A 24,338-nucleotide genomic window follows, 5' to 3' on the forward strand; every position below is an offset into this window, starting at 1 on the left:
AAAACAAACGTCGTCAGCGTTTTTTACTGGCTTTTTGGGTTAATGCCACGCCTACGGCGCCCACGCAAGTGCAGCCCAAGTTCTAGTGTTTTTTTTTTGCTCTCTTTATTTTCTTGTACCTGATTCTGTGCCCTTTATGTAAATGCTGTTTGCTGGTGCTAGCAGAGGCGAGCGAAAAGTGCGAGTATAAAAATGCAGACTTGCAACAAAAAAATGCTGCGAAAATAGTGGGATAGAATGAGGGATGCCCATTGATGAAGAGCGGAATCAAAGGGAGCAACGGGAAAAGTATCCGTTATCCAGCTGTGCATGGCTGGCAAAAGCTCTGCGCGATCACTCTCTTAACTTTGCTCGCACCTGTGACGAGAGATTGAGCAAAGAGAGGAACTAATGCAAGTTCTTGCACACTCTCTTCTCTCACCAACATCAGCCGTTAAAGCCCGCTCACCTCCGCCTGCGTGTGCACGCAAAGATGAGCAGGAGAGCGGGAAAGCGAGAGAGTAAGCGGGCGAAAAGTGGCAGTGCAGCCACTGCAAATTGATTTGTTCTTTTTGGCCGAGCTGATCCAGAAGTTGGTGCCAATGTATCCTAAGACTCCGCCCTAATTCCAGGGTATCTATTTAAGGAGCAACAGCAACTGGCGAAGACTTAGCGCAGGAAGGCAAAGTGAGGAATATGCGTCACTTTTAATTTGTTTGCCGTGCTGCCTGTTCATCAGCCTCCGGCTCTGCCACTGCCACTGTGTGCCTCACTGCCCTCGTCTTCGTTGTCTTCGTTTGTTGCAACAAACTTGTCGAGCACTTGTCGACGTCGTCGACGTTGTCGTTGCCGTTGCCGTCTACTGCACTTGCCCTGTCTTGAGTGTTGCAATTAGCAAATAAAATAAGTAGCACTCGCTGCGTGGGTATTGCCAATGTAAAGTGCAGGAATCTCTTTCTCTCTACTCTTTTTTTGCTCTCTCTCGGCCACCTTCTCTATCGCTTTCGCTGCCCACTCCTACGACTTCTTGTGCTGCTGCTAGTCACTATTCGCCTGCTTCGTTTCGCGCAACAACAATGTTGACAACAATGGCCGAGTTAATTGCAAACAAACACGATGCAGGCCACTCTGGTGGGGGTACAGTCACGTCCCATGCAAATTAGTTTCCATTCAACTTAGCCTTGTTAGAGCCAGCTGACAGCGTTGCCCCTCAGCCTCACTGTCTCTCTGTCTCACTGCCTCATGTTTTCTTCGTGTTGCCGAGTGCCTAAAAGTAAGCAACAAGACAAGCAGCGTCCCAGAAAATGTACAAGAGGAGGAGGCCGCTAAGCAATTTCAATGCAGTCCATAGGAATAAATAGTTCCACACAAAACTGAAAATTGAAGTGACACATTTAAGAACAAAAGGGATTCCAATTACTTTGATCTTCATACAGATTACAATCTGCTTCGAGGCAACATGCGACAATGTCAATGGAATCATGGCAAAAGCACTGGAAAAATGTTCGCTCATTTGCAAGCAGTGCGGCATACATAGCCTCCTGCACTGGCAGAGGATAGCGAAATATAACGGCTGCTGCTGGTTTACAAGAAAGAGAGAGAGAGAGAGAGAGAGAGAAAACGAGAGGTTAAGAAATGCTAAAATATGTAAATGAAAAAATTCAGATAAAATATGCTAAAATTCGAATCAAAGAAGTCATTATTTGGAAAGATGATAAACGAAGTGAACCATCGGTCATGAATTTTCTCTTGCTATTTGAAAGTCAGTATTCTGTGAGTTAAATTTATAAGTTCTTAATACATATTTATGTACATGTGCATACACTGGGGTGGTACTTTTAGTTTATGAGCTTACATGGCAACATCCTTTAATGTCGTTGAATTATTCCTTTGTTGTGCATTTAATTCCGCGACGTTCAGAGATATCAGAAATATTACAGTGTGCCAGGAGAACGCTGCCCACTGTTTTACATGGGAGAAGATAAGAGCCAGCGTCCTATGCTATGCGCAGAAGAAAAGATCTCGTGCAGCGCAGTCGACGCACACACAGCGTAAAAGCTTCTTGTGCACAGCGAGCCGGCGCAGCGGCAGCGAAAGAACTTCGTATGCAATTGATCGGCTGCCGCAGCGGCAGAGAAGCAAGAAACGTTTTTGACTTCGTGTTGGTTGTCTCTGCGCATACAAATGCACTAAAAATGTGAGTGCATGTGCTGCATGTATGGCTGGGCAGCAAAAGCGAGCGAGGGCGAATTCGCAAAGCGCAAGAGCGTGGGCAAGCGAGGGCGAATTTAGATGAGAGCCCAAAGCAGATCGGCGCAAGAGACGCCGAAAGAGATTCAATTCACAGGAGAGGGCAGAATACAAACGACGCGACGTTCAAGTTCGGTTCCTTGTAACTTTTATTTGTACATATTTTAACACTTTATGCATCTTCGAGGCTGTTCTCTATCGAACGATCATATTTGTTCATGCTGTTTTTAGTTTTCTATTGTTGTTCTGACTTTAGCAAATGTCAAAATGCAAACTAAGCCAATATTGAAACGTTTAAGTTGAGCAAACAAATGCAATCAATTGATAATACACAAAGCGACAACAAAGAGCATAACTTAATAATGGCAACATCCTGCAGCAGCAGCAGCAGCAGCAGCAGCAGCAGCAACAAGCCGAACAACACGAGCTCTACTCCAACAACAACAACAACAACAGAAACAACAAACAACAACTGTGTGCGGTGACAACAGCAATTGGTCGCATGCAAATGAGCGTTGAAAATCAAATCGCCTTAAAATCTATGGAAATGCGCTTAAGTGCTTAAGGGGGAGGGGAGGTGTGGCACAGTGCAGTGCAGTGCCGTTGTATGGCAGGGCGAGCGAGACAAAGCATGGATTTAAGCAAACATGCCGCCCCTAACCACGGGTCGATGGATGGTGCAAGGTGGTTGGCGGTGGGTGGGGCCGCCTGCCTACATAGATTTATTTCCGACAACAAAATAAAAGGCAAAAAACACACACACTCAAAAGGAATTCCAGCAGTTGGCAACAGTTTCCGAACAAATAACGCGTACACGCACGGAGAAATACACAAAAACAAACAAACACAAACACACGCACACACACAGAGAGGAAGACACTCGACACTCAACGGCATTTATTCATTCGAGTACAGGGTGTCGACACACTTCCCACACGGCGCGAGCCCCAAACAAAATATATGTATGTATAGATACATATTTATGCATATAAGCAAAGGTGCGTGCTACTCAAAGTTGGTGCGAAAGTATGAGTAACTCAAGTGCAGCGCAGTGTAGTAATCCATACTTAAGCACTGTACTTAATCACTGACAAACAAAAGCAAATAGGAGCTGGTTAGCACCACTACATTACCCCTAAGTATCGAGCTAAGTTATGCAGCAGAGAGATGGAGCAGCAGATAACGGTATTCGTACACATGTTCTGTTCTGCCTGCAAGCAAGCAAGCACCCTGCACCGAGAGTGCGGGGGCTATGCTGGAGGCGGAGCAACGGGCTGTGCGGTGTGCGGTGTGCTGGGGTGTGTGTCAACAATTTGGTTCGCTTTTTGTTCGGAGCGGTCATCATTTTTATGGCCCATGGTGCACACATTTTAAGCAGCTTAAGTTTTGTGCATTGTGGAGAGCATCCTGGAGAGAGCATAGTTTGGGTGCGGTGCGGAGCGGGGTACGGAGGGTAGAGAACATTTGCCATTTGCTAATTGCTTTGGCCGGCACAACAAAATTGTCGAAGCAATTAGCAGAGTTCGAGGGAGAGTGTGCAAGAGAGATCAGAGTTGAGAGCTCAGTGCTCAGAATCTCATCGAATCGATAACGGTGCTCCGCCCCCGCCCCCGCCACCACCGCCCCGTCACGAGCCACAACCCACGACCCAGTTTGCCCGGCAGCCCATTCGAATATTTCAAATATTTCAATCAGCTGCCTAAACACTTTTCGCCCAGCAACACCATTCAGGAAAGCCAAAACACACCACCCCCCGCCAGGAAACCTTTTCCCCAAACGAGCGTGAAAATTGAGTGCCAACTCTGTGGCAACTGTCGAGTGGGGCAGGTGTGGTGGGCACTTCCACTCCCACTCCCACTCTCCACTCCCCACTCTGGATGTGCCACGCGAAATGTGAATACGGAAAATAGCTATTCGAGTGTCAAATCAAATGTCAGTCGAGGCTTTCCCGACGGGCATGAGAGTACGAGCAGTGGCAGTGCCTCGTGCATATTGAGTTTTGTGGGTTGTCGAGCCATTTTAATGACATTTCTGGAAGTGTTCGCTATTCGCAATTCGCCAATCGCCAATCGCAAATCGCAATTTGGCTTCCCAGCCGCAGCAACATCATCATTATCATTCCCTGGAATTGCAGCTCCCATTGGGTCCATAATTAACAACACTTGAAGCCGGCTATGCGGAGTGCATTGTTGTCGGTGATGCCGTTAATTCAGTAGCCCTGACACACAGCCCAACACAACTCTGGCAGGGGGATCGAAGGGCTTCCACAAACGGCTAAGAGGGGAGACTCAGCGGCAGGCTCGCACGAGAGGTTGGATGCCTCGTGCATCTCGTTACATTTATTCCACTAACCCACTGCAGCTTGCCTGATCAACTTCCACTTGTCCATCCATCAGTGCAGTGTTGACCTGCCGCCCACTTGCGCACCCTCTGCTCCCCATCGTAATCAAATATTTTACATCTACCAACACTGGAGGGCATCCGAGCGGTGTGGTGTGGGTGTGTGTGGGGATTTAGTTTTGCAAATTGATTGGTTTTTGAGGCTGTCACAGCTGGGCGTCTGGCAAGTCAATTAGTTATTGGCAATTGAATGGTGACACACACACAGCCCCATATGCGATTTATTGCTGAGCACAAGAAGAGGCAAAAGCTCACCAATCGCCCTTGGGGAAAATGTAAACTATCAATTCTTGGCAGCACAAAAAAGGTTACACGAACGTTTAAGCTGCAGTCAAGCGTGTCACAGGCCAACGAGCAGTTTTCAGCTCCTTAAACTTGAGTGACGCCACGTGGAGCAGTGTTCGATAATGTCTTAGAGCACACTGCGAACAATTCTGTGTTTAATTTTCAGATTTATTATCGTAAACAAAAAAAAAATCAAAACAAAACAAATGATTCTCGCTAGAAAGTCGATTCATAATCATATTTCTGTGCGTGCAGGGACCGAGACAGTGTCAACTAACATGTAGATTACAATGTAGACTACAGTGTAGATAAATTATCGATGGCGAGACGTTACACTTTCGTGCAATGCAATCGATGCATGAGGATGTGTGTGTGTGTGTGTGTTCTTTTGGTTTCAAACGACTACAAAAAATGAAAACAAATGAAATTAAAAATAAATTAAACTTAAGTAAACGCATTGCTGTCGCTACTGTCTAAGTGAGTAGTTTAGTTATTCCTGCGTAGATGGCCACTCGAATCTCGTAAGTGCTGCTCTCATCGGGTTCGGCTGTGGTTTGGGGCCCAACCGCCTTAGACCTTGCACCGCTCCTGTGCATACTGTAGGGCGTCGGCGAGTATGCGACGTTCGAGCCGGCGATACTGCACCACCAGCAGATCGATGTCCTGCCCCGGCTGCTTCTCCTTGGCCCCCTGCCCCTCCGTCAGCTGCAGTTGCTCCAGTTGCTGCAGCTCCTCGGACTCCTTGCACGTGGCCTCGAGCACGCCGAGCAGCAGCTTGAGTCGCTGGTACAAGTACTGCCAGGTGCGCGTCTCGTGGTCCGTCTCCAGGGCACAGTCAATGTGCAGCAGATCGACGGCGCGCTCCAGGTCGCTGCCCCAATGCTCCAGCTGATCGGCGCTCATATTGAAGACGCGCACAAAGGCCAGCAGCTCGCCGGAGATGTACTCGGGTGCCGGCAGCACCCGCAGCTCTGCCTTGCGCTCAATGTTGAGACGTGCCAGGATCTTGGCACGCTGCTCCACCAGTGGATCGGACTGCCCCAGGCCCAAGCGAATCTTCACATAGTCCTTGCGGTTGTTCACATCGATGAAGCTGCGAGAGAAACATTCGGAAATGAGTTTAAATTAGAGTTCCTTGAGCCCCGCACTCACCCATTGTGGACCAGCAGATCGGCATTGGATCGATCGCCGTAGTAGATGAAGAACTGCTCTCCGGCCTTGCAGTCCTCCTGGGCCGTGCAGTCCATCTGATGCACGCCGCTGTCGTAGTAGGACGTTATCTTGCCTGGCCTGTGGTTGGCCATGTCCCAGTAGGGGATCAAGGCCGAGATGGGCAACTGGCTGAGATCGTCGCCGTCCTCGATGGCCTGCAGCTCGCGCGGCACCAAATTCTGGCGCGTCATCACCGTCGACACGGCCCAACTGCAATGGCAAAACAAAATGCGGGCAAAATTAATAGAGGGAGCAGAAAGGGAAAAGCTTTCTTTGGCTTTCCACCGTCTGACCACAAAGAAAAGTTTTCCATTTAATTGTGCATAAATTTTTCAATTTAATTATGAAAAGCAGCAACTTGTTTTGAAGCGGTCAAGGGTCGGGCCTCGGCGCCACTCACTTTGTTAGAAATCAGCAGCAACTAGAGCCGGAAATCAGAGCGAGAGCCAAAACAAGAACCAAAACCAAAAAACCAAAACCGAAACCACAAAAACAACACCAGCAAAAGGCACTAAGTTGGCTCCCGCTCCCGCTCCCACTCTCTCCCCTCTCCCACTCGCTCTGGCTGGTGAAAATCACCAAAAACTCTTGCAAAAGGGAAGAGGAGAAGCGGCTGGGGGCAGGCGGCAGGAGAATCTCTTAACTTTTTTTCACTCAAGCAGTTTCCCTTTGTATTATGTCCCTGTGGCAAGAACTTTCCCCAGTGAATATTTTTTCATAAAAGTAATAATAAGTTATCAGTGCGCCAGGCCAGTGTTGGAAAGAGCCAAGTGAGTGTGCTTTGAGCCTGACTTTGCCGCTAGTTAATCAGCATACACAAAAGTCTCACCCTTGGGCGGATAAATGAACTTAAGTCCCTAAGTAGCGAGAAAGTTTTGGTGTAGCTGCCGCAGGCAGTGTCTCACCTTGGCAGGCGGCGGCCCCTATCGATGACAAGTTCAACGCTTCTCCCGACACTTATCGACTGCTGCACACACCATAAAAAACGGCATGGCTTTTGAAGCCCAATGACAATGTTTTGGCAGCATCCCCACTGAGCCTAAGCCAGAGCCAGAGCCAGCGTCTGCCGTTGACAGGTGCCAGAGTGTGACTTCCCTCACAGTCACAGCATGCAGCGTGGCTCTGGATATTGATTCAATAAACTGAACCACATTGTGCACATCTTTTCCACACTGCTTTGGCTCTTTTTTGCAACGATTTTCCACTCCTCCCGTCACACTATCAATTTGATTTCACTTAATTATTCCTCAATATTAATTAGTTGTTGTGGTTATCGTTATTGGGGTGCATATTCAAGCTCCTCGTTTGGTGCTGCGCTTGCTCCCAATGCAAATGAAGTGCAGTTGTGCGACTGCTTTGCCGATGCTCTCTCCCTCTATCTGCCTCTCTCTGCTGCCTGAAATTTGCGTGTTTGTTCCTTGGGACAAGTTGAGACTCTTGCAATACAATCGGATTGCCGGCTCATGTCGCTCTGCCTTCATTACTCATGCATAGACGACTGGCTCCTTTCACTCATTCCGCAAACAGCAAAAAGAACCAGAGAAAAAATGGAAACCAAGGTGAGCTGGAAAGGAGTCAGAGGTAGATTCAGAGGCAGAAGCAGAGCCAGCGGCAGCGACAGCGACAGAGACAGAAGCACAGGCAAGGGCAGAGACAGCGGCAGAGACAGCGGCAGAGGACGAGACACAGGCAGATGCAGCGGCAGAGATAGAAGCAGAGGAAGAGAAGCAGCAGCGGCAGCGGCAGAGATACAGGCAGCGGCAGCGGCTGCGGCAGAGCTACATTCAGGCAGTGCAGAAAAGAGAGTTGTCACGGCAAATGACGTGAGAGAAATGCGTGTAATGGTACGGGATTTCGGCATTCTCTATTCCCTTTCTTGTCGATTCGATTTTCTCCAGTCTTATGGCAACGACTTTGCTCGCACTTCTTGTCGTTCTGTCCCTCTGTCTCTCTGTCTTTCCGCCTCCCTGTCGTTATTCGTTTGCTTCTTTTCAGCTTGCCATTATTTTTGCATTGTGTGGCAGTTTTCATTTCGCAACCGAGGCAAAACTTGCAGTTTTCCTTACACAATTTCTCTTGCCCAAGAGTAATGAGTTTTTGTTGCCGTTGCCAAAGGGAAAAGTTTTTCGTCAACAAATTTAGTTTCGTTTTGCACTGGCACATTTTTGTGTCCTTTCCATTTTGGTTAATTATTTCTACTGTGTCTCACTCTCTCTCTCCTTGGCTGTTTGGCTCTCCATCTCTCGCTCTGCCTTTCTACTCATTCCCCATGCATGCATCCATCTATCTATCCATTCAAGCGTCACGCATGGTTCAAAGGCTCTATTCACGGGGGCCCAGGTTCAATGGAAAGCCGCAAGCTTCTTGCCCCACTCAAAGGGTGTACTGCATACGTACATACATTCGTACATACATACATATGTACATACATACAATACATAGCCAATCTGCATTAGTCTGATTATATGCGGCTGATGATGGTTTAGGCTCTTTCCCGGCAGTTAATCAATTTAATACACACAAACGTAACACACATTATGCACACACATGTACATACATTTGTACATAATTACATTGTATTATCTGTGCTTGTCATCATAAATCGCACACGCCCGAACACACCCACACATGTGTGCCGCCAGCTGCATCTCAGCTGCAGCTACTCAGTGTCCCGGTGCTGCCCTGTCCGCCGCCGCTCCGAATTCGGATTGAAAATTAATTACGTGAGCACAAGCACAAAAGGCGCCCTGCAGTGGGCGTCCTTGAGGCAAAAGTGAATGGAATCAGCGCAAAGCCATTCATTGTTTCTCGTTGAAATGGAATCAGCAACGGGAAAAGGAACATTACACGGAAGGAAGCCCAAGAAATTGATAACAAAAATGTGCAAAATTCTGGCAATTTACATAAATTAATGTAAAATGTTGCAAATGCTACTTTGGCTTCAACTCGTTTTAGTTTTGCTTAAATTGTTGCTTTAATACAAATATTTCTGGGCACTTTTGGGCCTTGAATTTCTTCTCTTCTCCTCTGCATTTTCTGGGCAGACTTTTTGGAGCCATCAATCAATGCGTCTCCATCAATCAGCACAATAAACACACACATGAACCTTCATAATAATAATAATAATAGCAAAAGCAATACAAATACTTCGAAATATATTTTTTCTATTTTCTTCTATCTTCTGCAGCTGCTGCAGACGGGCGTCTCCCTGATTGTGGACGATGGCAAGGGCACAGCTGGGAACGATGGGAATGGGAACGCTAATGGAAATGGGAATCGTCGTCGCATTGCCCAGGCGGGCATGCGGAAGCGAAAGCGTCGACCTCAATTGCCGCTGGCAGCGCTGGGAGCCACCGAGGAGGACACGGCAGCTGGCTCTGGCTCCGGCTCTGGCTCTGTGGCGGACTCCGGATCGACCTACTGGCGTGGTCATGTCGAGGACGATGCCGAGGCACTGAGGCGACGCAAGCAGCCGTTGGTCAGGGAGCCGATGGCAGCGCTGGAACGCGAGCGGGACAAGCAGCGGCAACGGCCGGAGCCCACCCACATTCCAGCACCCACGCTGGATGCCAGCGTGCAGGCGAGCAGCCAGAGCAAAGCCTATCGCCGGCCCTACGGACAGTCCAAGAAGCAGGAGCAGGAGGCGCCTGCCAGCGGGGCTAAGCTGCAGACATCGGTGGACCTCAAGAATATTCTAAAGAACTCTGGCGGCCTGAGCCTCAGTGAGATTTTGCAGCAGAAGAATCTCTCGCTGGACGATCTGCTCAAGGGTAAGCAGAATGCACTGCTTGCGCTGCAGACCACGGCCATAGCCCCACCCTCACAGCCGCAAGGGGAAGCAGTGCAAAAGAAGCAGAGCCCACAGAGCAAGCAGGGCGTGCGGCGACTGCCGAGTGCGTATCTGAGCAGCACCACCACCAGCAGCACCACAACCAGCCAGAGCCACAGCCACAGCCACAGCCAGGAGAGCGAGGAGGAAGAGTCTCTGAGGATGAGAGCCAAGTTTCCCACACTGCAGCGCCTGAAGCTCTTTGGCAGCTCTTCCCGTGAGAGCAGCACCACAAGACGCAGCCAGCAGCCCACTGCGGGCAGCACTGCCAGCAGCACAGCGGCACCCGGCACCACCACACGAGTGCCGCTCTACAAGAAGAGGCAGCACATGCGCTCCACACTGAAGCCCCCGGGGCAGTTCAAGTCTGCCAGCAGCAGCAGCAGCAGCAGCACGACAGCAGCAACCACCACAACCACAACGAGCAGCAGCAGCAGCAGCAGCCTGGAGGTGGACACGAGCACGCCCATCATTACGAGCACATTGGCCAACAGCATTGAGGAGATTGAAGAGCAGGAGCCGGAGCAGGAGCAGGAGCAGGAGGAGCGTGAACCCGAACCCGAGCCCGATTCGATTGAAGTGGAGTCTGGGGAAATCGCACAAACGGAGCCACCTCCTGCGAGCACCACCAGCAATCCACGCTACCGACTGCGCAATGCCAGCAGCAAGGAGAGCCAAAAGCGACTCAAGGACAACTTTATACAGCAAAACTACGACAGGAATGTGGTGGAGAGCATCGAAGATGTGCAGCTGGACGCGGTGGACGCGCGAGGCAACAGCACAGAGGCAGCATCACCATCAGCAGCAGCACAGCCAGGCGGCAATGCCAGCGGGGAGCTCAACTACAACGATGACGACCTGGAGAACTTCTTCGACGAAGTGGAGAGCCACACGCATCACACACGAGTGCCGGCACCAGAGAGGGAAATCGAGCCACAACCTTCTTCGGCCCAGAGTCCAATCGAATCATCGCCGGCACCCGCAGAGCAGCAGCCGCAGCCGCAGCCACAATTGACTCTGGTGGACGATGTGGATGATCGCACCGATCTGCTGGAACTAATCGAGGATCGACGCTCCGGCAATCGGCTGTTCAAGGTGCTCGAGCAGCGCAACATGACGCTGGAGGAGCTGATCGAGCATCGGAAGCGCGGCTCCAGCCAGCTGCATCTGTCCACGATCGTGAGCGGCGGCGATGAGCATTCGCGCTTCTATCCCGGCCAGAAGGTGGTGCTGCAGGACAACATGGACATTGTGACGGCCTTTGAGAACTTTCCGCACTTCAACCTGATGGACCTGAAGAGCGTCAAGCCCGATGAGATCAAGACGGACTCGCAGGGCTCCAGCTACTTCACATCCATCATCGACATTGAGCCGAACGAGAGCGAGCAGCAGCAGCAGCAGCAGCCCGGTGGGAATCGAGGTATTACCGCCTTGCGGCTACGAAACCAACGCCAGCGCTGGCAGCAGCGCCAGCAGCAAGAGAAGCGTCGCCCGCGGCGGCACTGAGTTGGTCGTCGCGAGTGTCCACAACCCCCCCACACACCCCAGTATCCCCATCCCTTAGTTGTTGTTTGTTTTTGTTTGTTTGTTTGCTTGGCGTGTGCTGAGCCGCGGCCACTCCATCGATCAGCCGCTCAGCACACCAGAGGCACACGTAAGTAGCGTCTGGGAGTGTCGGCGGGGGTGCTCCTCCCACGGCAAATCCCAGACACAACACACCTGCGACACCTGCGACAGCACACACACAAAACACACAGAGACACCCACGCCCTAGACTTGATCCCCGATCCCCGACTCTGTCTGTCTGCTCTTCCGCCCCACCACCCACCATTTTCTCCGCTTTTCGCTTTTCGTCTCTTTGCAGGACCCGCCTATGCACAGACCTCGTCCGCCTCGCAGGCCGGAGGAGTCTCCTTCAAGCATCACCAACAGTCGCGGGGAGAGAAGTCGCTCGGGTTCTTCCCGTCGTGGAAGACACTGGCGCTGGCCTCGCTGGCCACGGCCACGGAGGAGCGGAATGCCTACTTCTTGCCACCGCCGCGACTGCTGCTCGATGGGAATGGCAGTGCCCAGGAGGTGGACTCGGATCCGGATGAGCTGCTCGAGCCGAGCAGCATCGACATCGACCTGAGCGTCAGTCCCTACGGTGGAGCTGGAGGCGAGGACGGCAACAGGTCGCAGCTGGCCAACAGCAGGCTGCTGCCGGCGAACGACAATGTGATCGATGAGATCGAGGAGGAGGTGGCACGGGCGCACGATCTGCTCGACCTGGAGCTATCCGGGCCCGGCTTCCATCGCAGTCCGGCGGCGGCGGCGGCCACCTCGGTGTCCCAGCAGCATCTGGGCACAATGTATGCCAGCATGCCGTCCGGCATTCGGTCGGCGATTGTGGCCAGTGCCGCCATCGTGATCACCGCCCTGGCCACGTTCCTTGTGATCTTTGTGGTGTGCCGCTGGAAGCAGCATCGCCGGCGCAAGACCAGCTATCTGAAGACCTACAATGCGATGAAGAGCAAGCTGCCGCAGATGGCACAGACGGGTGCCGCGGCCTCGCGTCGCTCCTCGATGCGCCAGCACTTGGAGGAGCTGGTCATTGGCTCCAGCAGAGGGGCGGCAGCATCGGGAGGAACAGGAGCCCCAGGCATTGGCATTGCGAGCATCTCGACTGCCGTCTCCTGCTGCACGCCCGTCCACCAGCTGCAGCGACAGAGCTCCCTGCTGTTCACACGCGACGGATCGGCCACGTTGAGCACTGCCACCTCCATGACCGCGACAGGCGGAGGTGGAGCAGCCGCAGGTGCAGCACCATCGACAGCAGCACTGGGTGGCCGCACCCAGGCTGGCCACAGTGGCAGCTCCGGCTCCGGCGGCAGTTCAGCCTCCGCCTCGCTGGCCCTGTCGCTGCGCAGTGCACACCAGAAGCTAAACACCATGGACCCCAATTCGCCGGAGGTGCAGGAGTATCTGTTCGACACGTTGCGCAAGTCGTTCGATAACTAGGCACCAGGCTGAGGCTATCGATAACTGAGCGATGAACGGCGATGGGTTTTGCACGCACACACACACAGATAAACAAATCTACAGAGAGCGCGCGTAAAAGTTAGTTAATTAATTAGTTTAGTCTAAGAAAGAAATGAAACCTTTTTTTTGTGTGCTCAAATTTCGATTAGAATAAATTCTGTGAGAGAAAGTAAAACTAAAGCCCTAAACTAAACGAAAGAGACACCAACATATGCATAGATGCAGAGTGCATACAGTGCGTTTCATAGCTGTGGGATGCCTAAGCTCCAAGCTACCCGAAAGCCCGATCCCAGCCGACTCCAGACTTCCCACGATCCCTCCGCCCACACACTCATTTCGCATGGCCACGAAGCGCGACTGTACTTAGTGTTGTAAGCCTCTAGAGTCTAGAGTCTAGAGTCTAGATCCATGCTAAAAATCCTTCAAGTTCATACATAAATACACACACATAGAACACGGCATTCAAATGGGTTTCTAAAGCACCAAGCGAAAAAAAAATAGAAAATAGAAATAGCAAAGCAAAAGAAGAAGAAGAAGAGTCGTAGCCAAACGTAAAATAAAAGTACAGTTGTGTTCAGACGAATCCACAGCACAGACTCGAAGCCCGAAAACCGAAGACTAAGAGTAAAAAAAAAAACTTATGAGGACAATAAATATTAAAAGAACAAAAAATTTAAAAGAAAAAAAACAGAAAGCAAATTCTTTGGCACTGAGAGAAAAAACAAGATGGAAAACCAAATTTAAATGTTCGAATAAAGGAGGGAATTTCGTAACGGATTGGGGCAGCAAACAACGGCAACAAACGAACACCAACTAAATCCACACTAATAGGCAAAAATGTTCAATGCACAATGCAACGAACAACAAGAGAATGGATTTGATTTTCTCTGATTTTTGCTTTCAACCTCCAGCCCCAATCCCCACTTCCCGCCCCCCCACTTCACACCTTTCACTCTTGAATTTTATGGACTAGAAAGTCTGGCGACCGTACGAGTATATGCAGCATAGATATACCGATAAATAGAAATAGAAATATAAATAAATATAAATGTATCTATGTTTAAGCACGCTCAAATATGTATGTAAATAAGTTTCAATTTCTTTTTTTTGAAAATTAAAATGTAGAAGCAACGATTTTGGCAAAGATTTTTCAACACATTTCCCAAGAACACGCGAAAACACCAGTATAAAAGCAAAACCATGAATGCATTTACTGCCATGGATGTTCGTAGGCGATTCCTGCCACCTGTGGAGTGGAAACTCGACTAAAGTGCCGTGCTGTTAGCTGCATGCCAGCATCACTGTTAGTTAGCATAGGCACTGTTAACACTGCAGCTTAACATTGCCCTGCAAGTTCAGCGCTCTGCCAGCAGCTAACAGCGTGCTGTCCAACACGCTATGTTAACTTAACATATGTATTGTTTAGGCGCAATTCGGCAACTGTTAGGCAGCCACCAATTGATTATTGCTGGAAATCGAATTGGAATCACTTACCGATAGAGCTCGTAGCACAGGCCGTGCTGGGTGAAGAGCACGCCCATGGAGGAGGCGCTGCTGGCCTCTGGGCGAATGTGGACGCACTTGTACATGTTGGCATACTGGCGGGCAATGACGCGGCACTGGCGCAGTGCCGAGGTGCAGGCAGCGGTGCCGCGAAGGCGCTGCATCTGCTCGATGGTGAAGTAGAGGACGGTGTTGTAGCGGGCCGGCAGGACGTCGATGTAGGGACGCCAGACGCTGTCGGGGCCGCGCACCTTCTCGATGACCAAAGCATAGGCCAGATTGAAGTTTGTCAGCAGCGGAAAGTTGCAGAAGAGCTTGCGGTCGGTCTCGGGCAAGTGCTCCTCGGAGAAGATCAGCGTGCGGGGCACGCTCAGCACTGGCTGCTCGGCGGCAATGTCCTGGGTGGCGCGCAGGCCCAGCTGATAGCCCGGGAAGACGGCTATCTCCAGGCAATCGCTCTTCACGCCTCCCGCCTTGGCCCACTCGCTGAAGGCGTTCACCTTGGCCAGGCGCGTCTGGTCATCGCTGGTGTCCAGGCAGACGGCCCGCTGCAACGGCTCCTCCAGCACCATGATGCGCTGTAGCTGCAGCTGCAGCTCCACATACTGCTTCCACTCCTCGTTGGGATTGGCCGGCTGCATGGCCACCAGCTCGAGGAGGCGCACCACCAGCGCGTTCAGCTCGCCCCGCTGGCCACTCAGGCTGGGGAAGCGTTTTCCATCGATGTTGTTCTTGTCCTGGAGACCTTGACTGCCACTTGCTTGATTGCCCCCCTCAGCTGAGCCCAAGGCCGAGGTCAGGGCCAAACCAGATCCAGAGGCTGCCTCCGACTGCGTCTGCGTTGGCGTCTGGGCCTGGGACTGCGACGGCTGTTGCTGCTGCTGCTGCTGCTTGTTCTTGCGCTTATTCTTGCCCATTTCGGCGACTTGTGCGGCGTTGTTTGTGCGGCGTTTGTTGTGCGGAGTGCAGAGTGCGGAGAGGGGACGGCGGCGTCCCAAAACAACAGCCAAATATGGAAAATACAAGTTTAGTGGGCACGTGCGTGTATCTGACAGCGGACCTATCGATAATGCACCGCACGACCAGTGTTGCCAGCTCTTTGGGTCAGAAAAAAGCTAGAAATAGCTAGAGTATTGAAAAGCTATTTCTATTGATATAATGATATCGTCTTCTCCAGCGGAACTTAAGCAAGTCAGATTTGGTCCCTATCTTCCCTCTCAGCATTATGCTGGCACTTCATAATGCAACAAACAGCTTTTGTTCGTTTTTGCAGGAGCAGACGACGAAGACTTATGTATGTATTTTTGGCTCTTTAGCATTAATGCTAGATTTACAAAGCTAAAATAACGCCAAAATACTTGGAAAATAGCTATAATTCCCGCAACCCGCTTCTTATCCCGCAAATGGCAGAGGAAAAACGCTAGATCTAGTGAGAAAATAGCTAAGCTGGCAACGCTGCGCACGACCCTCACAAACTACCGAAATATACCTACTCAATTTCAAAACATACCGCAAATATACCGCAAATCTTAAATCATTTTCATCCATTTTGATGTTCTATTTAATTTTACTAGCTGGTTCGGATTTGCAGGGCTAATACTAGAATTTTATACGATGCATTAATCCATTCTCCACATGATCGGCTAGTTCTCATGACTTATTTTGTGTAAATTGCTTGCAAAATAAGGTTGTAATTAAAAAGGTCAACCAAGAAAAAGTAGAATACAACCGAAATTGTGCCGAACAGCTGCGTCGTCCAGATTTGTAGAAATATAAAAGAGAAAGAGAGGGAAGATGATTCGCTGTGCTCTTCGGATGCGTGCATCACATTCAAAACAAACAGAAATTAGTCCCAGCCAGAAGAAATCTTTCCATAATCCATGCAAATTCCACAACAACAATATGCATGCATGTACATGATTTAGTTTGGAATAGAAAATCGTTAGAGTTTCCATATATTTAGCTCTATCTATTGCATTTTGAATGTACATTTTGTATGTTTAACATATTTGAATAATAATATTGTAGGATGGCTGATTGAATGACTGATTGAACGATTGATTGATTGATTGATGAACGAAAGAAAGAAGAAAACGAGTTCAAGTCTAAATCAAATCTGGCAGATCGTCGGGCGGACAAATGTTGGCAATGTCCACAGCGCCGCGTAGGGGCAGCGACTCCTGTCCAGTGGCTCTGCAGAAAGAGACAGTAAAGGGTATCAAACAGTCGCTAGATTTGCTGACTCACCCCTTGGCCTTGGAGCTCCGCTTGAGGGTGAGCATTTCGTTGACCTTCAGCTTCTTGAGGATAATCATCAGGTGGCCCGTGGTCTGGGAACGCTGAACTGTGGACTCGCCGGGCTGCACCTCCTCGCTGTAGGCGATCTGAAAGATCTTTCCCTTGACGGTGACGCGCGTGTAGTTCGTCTGCACATCGACATCGATCAAGGCGGTGTCCAGGTGCCGGTAGACCCGCAGCTCCAGTGAGTAGTGATCGGCCTCGTCCTGGAAGCTGAAGGGCAGCTTGGCCTGGTTGAGGTTGTACGGGCGGCCGCAGGGGGCGAAGAGGTGCGGCTGTCGCTTGGCCTGTGGCAGCGCGGACTGCGGCTCGTGCTTCTCCCTGCCCAGGCGATGCCGTCGGGCGATCTCTGCGCGTATCTCCGGGCAGTGCTCGCTCTTGGCGTTCCAGAAGGCGCGCGTGCGCTCCTCCTCGTCCTCGATGTCCGCGCACTGATCGGCCAGCGCCGCCTGCTGCTCGGCCACGCGGACTCGCTGCTCGTCCCGCTCGATGGCCTGATCCGCCTGCCGCTGCACAATGGTCGCGCGGTGCTTCCCCAGCTGCCGCTGTGCCTGCAGCCGCTCCGAGTGGGAAATCTCCTGCGAGTCGAGACTCTGCAGCTGCGGCAGCGTGGCCACCACAAAGTCCCGATAGTGCGGATAGTCCGCGCAGGGATTGCCAATGAGGAGCAGCTCCCGGAGATTGTAGTTGCCGCGCAGCGACTCCACGCTGGTCAGCTCCCCGACAAAGTTGAGCGTGAGATCGAGCTTGTTGAGCGACTCCAGCGCCTCCAGGTTCTCGATGCGTTCGATGTTGTTCACCGCCAGATTGAGGTACTCCAGGCGCTTCAGCTTGTGGAGGTTCTCGAGGCGTGCAATGAGATTCGACTGCAGCAGCAGAATCTTGAGATCTCGGCACCAGTTCTGCACATGCTCAATCCGCTCAATGTCCTCCTGATGCAGCGAGATCTCCTCCAGCGTGCTGATCAGCCGCTCATTGTGCTCCGACTTCTTGCGCACCAACTCCTCGGTGACTGTGCGGGGGGCATAACCCGAAATTAGTTGGAGTAAACTCTTGGGGAGCTCTTGGGGCTGCTACTTACTGCGCACCATGTTCGTTCTGTGATGTGACGAGCCGAAATACACACAAAAAACAACAAACAACTGGGCAGAAGCCAACTGAGTTCTGTCGTTGCCCGGCAACTGTCAGGTGATTCCAAATTATCGATAAATATATACGCAGATGTACCGAAATATACCAAATATCATTTGCACAAAAAATACCGTATATCTTTGATCATTTTGCTCTGCTTTGTACTTCTGCTTAAGTTTACCAGCTAGTTTGTATTTGCAGAGCTAAAACTATAATTTTAAACGATTAATCAATCAATTCTACACAAGATTGACTGGTCGAAATGACTCATATTTATTGATAAAGGTTTAGAGCACCGTTTTAGCTTGCTGAACCTGGACTGTCTCTCGATTGCTTGAATGAATGTTAGCCGCAGAAGATTTATTGTTAATTTGTGCGTTAAATTTGTCTAGTGGGGATTACTTATGGATGACTCCTGTACGACCTCTTTCCAAGAGAGACTCTCCATCGCTTTTGGTTTTGTGGTTTTGTCTTTATTGAAGATACAAGTAGATAAATATTTATAACACTTTTGTCGGGCGAACAATATTTAAATGTGTGTTTCGATAAGTTTGCATAATAAATAAGTAAATTAGCAAGTAGTGGGAGGGAGGGGGGAGTACATATTGTTATTATTAATATTGCTAGTAACGTATTTTATTTGTGGAGTATTTTTTACATGCAAAAAACGACCTTCTCTGCTCCCCATCCAGGCGTCGTCCTTCAGTGTCGCTTTCGCTTCCTTTCTCTTGGTGTATAATATATATGTGTATATATATGTATGTAAATATCTATAACATTGGCGATTAACAATTATTTAATATAGTTTTTGGTGTACACGTTTCAGTGGATTCAACCAATCAGCGTTGAATCCGCGGCCGCGGCCTCAATCCATTTTTTAACGAGAAACTTTTGATTTTGAATTTGAAACAGAAAAGCAAACGGAAAGAGAGCTTGAATATTGTGTAATTGTTGAAATCCTTAGCCGGCCATCGGTCAGGTCACGCGGGTCTCATCCAAGCGCGGATATGGATTAGGGATTCGAAATTTCTGCCCTCTGCTAATTTCGAATGAAATATTTTTGAGTTGTAATTGTAAGCGGCGCGCCCTTCCCTCACTTAGTGGCTAATAATTGAGACGGCAAGGAGTGCGCTCGCCTATTGCCGGGCGACCATGTCCAGGCCGCCTTCCTCCTCCATTTTGGACAGGAACTTGATGGAGCGCTGCGACTGCTCCGTCTGTCGGGCCATGTCGATCAGGCCCAGCAGCTTCTTGATGCCAATGAAGACGCTGAAAGAGAGCACGGAGTGGATCAGTCTTTGGGGGAGTTCGTGGGCTGCTCGTGGACCTACCGCTTGCCCGCCATCTTCTTGCCAATGGCCTGAGCCTCGCCCTTGTTGAAGAGATCCGTGTGCTCGAGCACGGACAGCACGTGCTCCGGACTGGAGAGATTGGGGACATGCAGCACCGAGGTGAAGGCGGTCAGCATTTCCATTTCCTCCAGCACCTCGCTGGGGGCACGACAAGAGGGGAGATTAGGGGGGTTAACAAGGGGGGAGGGAGGAAACAATGGGCACTCACCGCCTGCTGGAGGTGCACAAAATGAGCAGCTTGCGGCCCTTGGGCGGCTGCTTCTTCAGCAGCACGAGCAGCGCCTGGAGCGTCATGTTGGAGTAGCGCGGCCCAATGGAGCCGTAGTCGAGCAGCCGCTCCACATTGTCCACCACAATGCAGCTGAGCGTGGAGCGATAGGCGTCGTCGAAGATCTTGCGAATGTGCAGACACTTGGCCGACTCGGTGTAGCCGACCATGTCCTCCGGCGAGCAGACCTTCACGAAGGGAAAGTCCGACATCTTGGCCAGCTGGGCGGCCAGCGCCGACTTGCCCGAGTTGGGCGCTCCCTCGATCAGCACCGAGACGAGGCCGCTCGACTCGGGCGCCTGTGCCTGGTGCACGTACAGCATGCCGTCCTCCAGCAGATTGCTCACGGGCGTGCCCCAATTGATGACGCCGCGGGCCAGCATGTTCTCGAGTATTTCCTGCGCCGTGCCGAAGGCCGGCTTGATGTCGTTCTCCAGCGAGTGCAGGAAGTCGTCGCGATTCACTTTGATCTTCTCGATGGCCTCCGGGTCGACGGTGACCTTGGCGTCCGCCTTGATCAGCCGATTCATGGCACTGGACTGGGCGGCACGCACCAGGCCCTCCAGCTCCGCACCGCTGAAGTTCTTGGTCAAGGAGGCGATCTCCTTGCAGTCGACGTCCTCGTTGATCTTGTTGAAGTCGCGCATCCGCTTCGTGTGGATGTTGAGGATCTGCACGCGGCCCTGCTCGTTGGGCAGGCTGATCTCCATCTGCACCTCGAGCCGGCCCGGCCGCAGCAGCGCCTCGTCGATCATGTCCCGCCGGTTGGTCATGCCAATGACCAGAATATTGTTCAGCTGGTCCACGCCGTCGATCTTCGTGAGCAGCTGGTTGACGACGGTGTCGTGGACGCCGCTGTTGCCCGCCACGGAGCCCCGCTGCTTGCAGATGGCGTCGATCTCGTCGAAGATGATGATGTGGAGGCCGCTGTTGGGGCCCAGCCGCTTCTCCTCCTCCTCGGCGTCCGCGAACAGACGCCGCACATTCGCCTCCGACTCGCCCACATACTTGTCCAGGATCTGCGGTCCGTTGACGATCTTCGGCTCGCGGGCATTCAGCATGGTGCCGATCTGGCGCGCCATCAGGGTCTTGCCCGTGCCCGGGGGCCCGTACAGGAGGATGCCCTTCACGTGCTTGCAGCCCAGCTGCTCCACCAGCTCCGGGGGGAAGACGCGCGAGGCAAAGGCCCGCCGGAAGATCGAGTTGAACTCCTTGTCCAGGCCGCCGATGCCCATCTTGCCGAAGTCCCAGTCCGGATTGATGATGGACTGGCGCACCACCTTGCCCTTGGACTTGCCCTGCAGATTCAGCGAGCTGTTCTCCGCCTTCTCGAACTGCACCACCGTGTTGCCCAGGATGCGGCCGAAGCGCACGTTCCTCATGGCCGCCTCCTTGCCCTCGCCCAAGGTCTTGGGGTCGAGGGCCTCCAGCGCCTTCACCGCCAGTCCCAGCAGCTTCTTCTCCTTGAAGTTGAAGACCAGCGACTGGCCCACGGTCAGGGCCATGCCCGCGAACTGCATAATGAACTCCTTGGCCATCTGGTCCGAGTCGTAGGGCTCCTGGGAGACGCTGCAACAGGGAGGCAAAAAGGGAAATTTCGAGCCACAATTCGACAATTCGACTTCTCGGCGCCCATTCGCACTCACGTTTTCTTTTGCAAGAAGTCTGTCTCGAAGGACACGCAAGTTATGACATCGGAGCTGGCGTCAAACCGGTACGGACGCACCTCCAGCTCCTGGTTGATGGACACCATGGCCCACTTGCGCTGCACCAGGGAGAAGCCCACGTAGCCGCGCGGCACCTCCACGGTCTTCTCGAGAGCGAAAATAAAGTGCTGCCCAGGTGCGGGCGAGATGTCTGCGTACCTTGGGGGCAAATGCTCGGGGTTACATATGTTTGGCATTGCTTTTGTTGCGCCACTTACTTGACATCGTCGGGAAAGTCGCCGACATTGACAATCGCGCGATTCGTGAGCGACAGCTCGTCCGTGGGGCATTTGGTGGCTTTCAAGCGCTGCAACAAAGTTTCAGCCAATCAATTTTACATCTTATGCATGCACACATGTAGCTAGGCGTTTGCCAGCTGCATTTACATTTGCTCTGCTCTTTTTGCATGCGAAAAAGTTACATAAAAGGATGAAAATTGCCAGCAGTTGGCACTTCTTTCCTTTGGCAATTACAGCACCAGAGGCGCCTCAAGGTATGCAGCAACTTTTGAAGCTGCAGCCCAATATTTGCACATCTAAATAATTAATTCCATTTGCACTCACATAAGACATGATGACTCCTGCTGCTGCTGCTGCTGCTGCTGCTGCTGCGCTCTGCGTTAGTTCTGGACTGGACTTTGGGTGTTTTGTGTTTACAGCCTCCTCCCTCGCGATTATCGATTCAAATTTCTGGCACTCGAGCAACGGAATTTGCACACAGCAATTGTTGGTTGGGTTTTATGCCCAAAAAGTGGATTGTTTCTCGGTTCGCAGTGTGGTACGTGTACCTTGTGGCTCTCTGGTGTAACTAACTAACTTTGGGTTGACTATTTGATTGGCTTTTTGCGAATTAAAGGTAGGAGCGTGCACGGTGCGACTGGCGAAACGATTTTATTTTATCGATTTCTACAAGCACCGCGTTGCGTAGCTGCTAGCTTTTGTGTGTGCTGCGGCCAGGGCTGGCACACCCAACTGTTAACGCGCATAAGTGGAACGATGCGAGATTTCATTTCGCGATGGAATTTAACACAATTCAAGTTTTAGTAGAATTGTATGCGTTTTAAGAGTCTTTGAGAGACTTCCAGAGAGTGCAATTTGAACTCTAGTCTGGCTTGCAAAATTCAAATAAAGATGTGCAAAATATACGGTGAAAATGTTTACAATCCAATACAAAGGAGAATTTAGAAAAAGATAAATTGATTCTTTAATCGTATTAAACTATTCTTTCATTGTTAAAAGTCCTTGCAAGCTGGTAATATTAAATAGAACATCAAAATCGAGAAAAATGGGCTAAGATTTACGTTAAATGTAAGTGTGCACGTATATTATTTTTGGTATATTTCTGTGGGATTTCTGTGCTCATATTCGAGACGCAGAAATGGGAAGAAAAAGAGATTGAAATGAAAATGAACAACAAATGAACAAATTAAATAAAATATGGTATATAGAAATAAATAAAATCAAAAGAAATCGGTTATTAGTCAGACGATAATGATGATTTGTTCATCATTATCCGGTGCTCCTTAGCAAAAGAAAGGAGTAATTCCAATGTATAAGCCGGAGTCTAGCCCCGAGTATGTTTTAAATATAGAAGAAATATTTATAAATTATTTTATTTATAAATATTTACTTTTGTTCCTTTTCCCTTTCAGGGAAACAATATAATTATTTTCCTCTTCTGTTGCGCGCGCTCGTTTTAAATAATTATCATGGGCTTATCAGTTTACATACATGGTGTCTCTCTTCATAATTTACACACATTTACATACGTACATACATTACGTACAAACATTCAATCAAATACAATTTTGTAAAATACAAGGTCACAAAGTATACAACCAAAGAAAATGAGTATTTATACCAAGCCAAATTGATTCTTTAAACGGATTAAATTATTGTTTCAGTGTTAAAAGTCTTTTGAAGCTGGTAATATCAAATAGAAGATAAAAATCGTGGAATGGCATTTAAGACTACGGTATATTTACAGTATATCTTGACGATTCAATGGTATATTTTAGTATATTTTCAAATGTCTGACGGTATATTGACTGCTGCAAACCGCCTTGCCGACCATTCAAAGCGGGACAGGGAACAGGGCAACAACGTAGAGATAGTGTCGATTTTTGTTTTCTGAATTCAGAAAAGTACGTTGAAATATTTCAAAAACAAAAATTAATATCAAATACTAAAAATTAAAAAAAATATTCGAATATTCAACGAAATGTCAAATCAACGCTTGGTCGCGCCGCAAACCCTGGCTGCGGTTTAGTGCCGTCTCAACTGTCGCGCGCTTTTCTAATCGCTGGAATTTGATTAAAAACAACAACAAATAGACGTGTCTGATTAAAATTCCTAACGATAATATTGTTATCGGCGGGGTGCGTTGCGTAATTTTTTTTACCTGTGCGTGTACCTGTGAGGTGTCGTCTCGAAAGAGAAACAAAACAACAACAACAGCAACAACAAGAGCAAGCAGTGCAACAGTGCAGAAGAGTGTGGAGGAATCGCCGCTGGCAACTACCTGTTGATCGAGCGAAGCGCCGCGTCGCTGCCTCTGCTTGTCTCCTGCTGTGCGGAAGATCTCCGCCGAGACTGCCGAAGGTCGTGCCAGGGCCGTGCCCGGTGCACGTGCAACTGTCAATAGCAAGGGCTAAAAGCCGCCACACAATCATGCTGCACCATTGCATTGCGGGCAGAGCATCAGCGGCAGATGCGTTACAACTATTCGCTGGCTATGCCCCACCTGCGCTGCCCTTGCTGCTGCTGCTGCTGCTCCATATGATGGCGTTGACTGCCGTCGCTGGCTTCAATCTGGAGCAGCGACTGCCGCTGATCAAGTACGGACATCCCCACTCGCATTTCGGCTACTCCGTGGCCACGCACACCATCGGCGAGGCGAATGCGGCGAATAATACAAAGTGGTAAGTGCCGATCGTGGACTACTCCCTGCTCCCTTAGCCATGCACGGCAACACCTTTTTCCTACTACTTTAGTAGCAACTGCAGGAAGGCAGCTACTGCCAAAAAACTGGTTTCAACATTAGCCAAATCGATTCAAGCTTAATTCACTGACATTGATTGTTATTAATCAGCGGCAGCAGCGGCT

General features: G+C 50.3%; 5 protein-coding genes across 6 annotated transcripts in view; 2 read left to right on the forward strand and 3 right to left on the reverse strand.

The window, feature by feature from the left end:
- The window catches only part of LOC117895360 (serine-rich adhesin for platelets), a 49,385-nt gene extending 35,687 nt beyond the window's left edge, over positions 1-13,698 (forward strand). The window contains exons 3-4 of the mRNA XM_034802947.1: positions 9,314-11,375; positions 11,820-13,698. Coding sequence (XP_034658838.1) covers positions 9,314-11,375; positions 11,820-12,955 — 3,198 coding nt within the window. The 3' untranslated portion in view covers positions 12,956-13,698. The remainder of the gene's footprint in view (positions 1-9,313; positions 11,376-11,819) is intronic.
- Positions 5,112-15,533, reverse strand: LOC117895369 (actin-histidine N-methyltransferase). The gene is made up of 3 exons (XM_034802959.1): positions 14,471-15,533; positions 6,067-6,336; positions 5,112-6,007 (listed from the first exon to the last, which is right to left on the reverse strand). The coding sequence occupies exons 1-3, from the start codon at positions 15,394-15,396 to the stop codon at positions 5,485-5,487; spliced, it is 1,719 nt and encodes a 572-aa protein (XP_034658850.1). The 5' UTR covers positions 15,397-15,533; the 3' UTR covers positions 5,112-5,484.
- Positions 15,534-16,523: 990 nt separating this feature from the next.
- LOC117890239 (protein tilB) lies at positions 16,524-17,952 on the reverse strand. The gene is made up of 3 exons (XM_034794986.1): positions 17,859-17,952; positions 16,727-17,789; positions 16,524-16,672 (listed from the first exon to the last, which is right to left on the reverse strand). The coding sequence occupies exons 1-3, from the start codon at positions 17,866-17,868 to the stop codon at positions 16,585-16,587; spliced, it is 1,161 nt and encodes a 386-aa protein (XP_034650877.1). The 5' UTR covers positions 17,869-17,952; the 3' UTR covers positions 16,524-16,584.
- Positions 17,953-18,965: 1,013 nt separating this feature from the next.
- On the reverse strand, positions 18,966-22,118 carry LOC117897629 (vesicle-fusing ATPase 1). Its single transcript, XM_034806639.1, has 6 exons — positions 21,798-22,118; positions 21,453-21,541; positions 21,175-21,393; positions 19,469-21,097; positions 19,240-19,398; positions 18,966-19,177 (listed from the first exon to the last, which is right to left on the reverse strand). The coding sequence occupies exons 1-6, from the start codon at positions 21,804-21,806 to the stop codon at positions 19,045-19,047; spliced, it is 2,238 nt and encodes a 745-aa protein (XP_034662530.1). The 5' UTR covers positions 21,807-22,118; the 3' UTR covers positions 18,966-19,044.
- A 1,284-nt stretch (positions 22,119-23,402) lies between these two features.
- LOC117897460 (integrin alpha-PS1) overlaps positions 23,403-24,338 on the forward strand; it is a 38,639-nt gene continuing 37,703 nt past the window's right edge. The window contains exon 1 of one of the 2 annotated variants that reach the window (XM_034806349.1): positions 23,403-24,154. In XM_034806349.1, coding sequence (XP_034662240.1) covers positions 23,904-24,154 — 251 coding nt within the window. In that variant the 5' untranslated portion in view covers positions 23,403-23,903. The remainder of the gene's footprint in view (positions 24,155-24,338) is intronic. The other variant, XM_034806439.1, reaches the window with a different exon arrangement.

The sequence above is a fragment of the Drosophila subobscura genome, chromosome A (genome assembly GCF_008121235.1).
Source record: "Drosophila subobscura isolate 14011-0131.10 chromosome A, UCBerk_Dsub_1.0, whole genome shotgun sequence".
NCBI lineage: Eukaryota > Metazoa > Arthropoda > Insecta > Diptera > Drosophilidae > Drosophila > Drosophila subobscura.

Coding starts and splice junctions, on each gene's coding strand:
- LOC117897629 (XM_034806639.1), bottom strand. Junction 21,394..21,452: donor GACTTTCCCGACGATGTCAA/GTAAGTGGCGCA, acceptor TTTGCCCCCAAG/GTACGCAGACATCTCGCCCG. Junction 19,178..19,239: donor AAGAAGATGGCGGGCAAGCG/GTAGGTCCACGA, acceptor GCTCTCTTTCAG/CGTCTTCATTGGCATCAAGA.
- LOC117890239 (XM_034794986.1), bottom strand. Junction 16,673..16,726: donor CGGAGCTCCAAGGCCAAGGG/GTGAGTCAGCAA, acceptor CTCTTTCTGCAG/AGCCACTGGACAGGAGTCGC.
- LOC117895369 (XM_034802959.1), bottom strand. CDS start 15,396: ATGGGCAAGAATAAGCGCAAGAACAAGCAGCAGCAGCAGCAGCAACAG. Junction 6,337..14,470: donor CTGTGCTACGAGCTCTATCG/GTAAGTGATTCC, acceptor TTGCCATTGCAG/TTGGGCCGTGTCGACGGTGA. Junction 6,008..6,066: donor GATCTGCTGGTCCACAATGG/GTGAGTGCGGGG, acceptor TTTCTCTCGCAG/CTTCATCGATGTGAACAACC.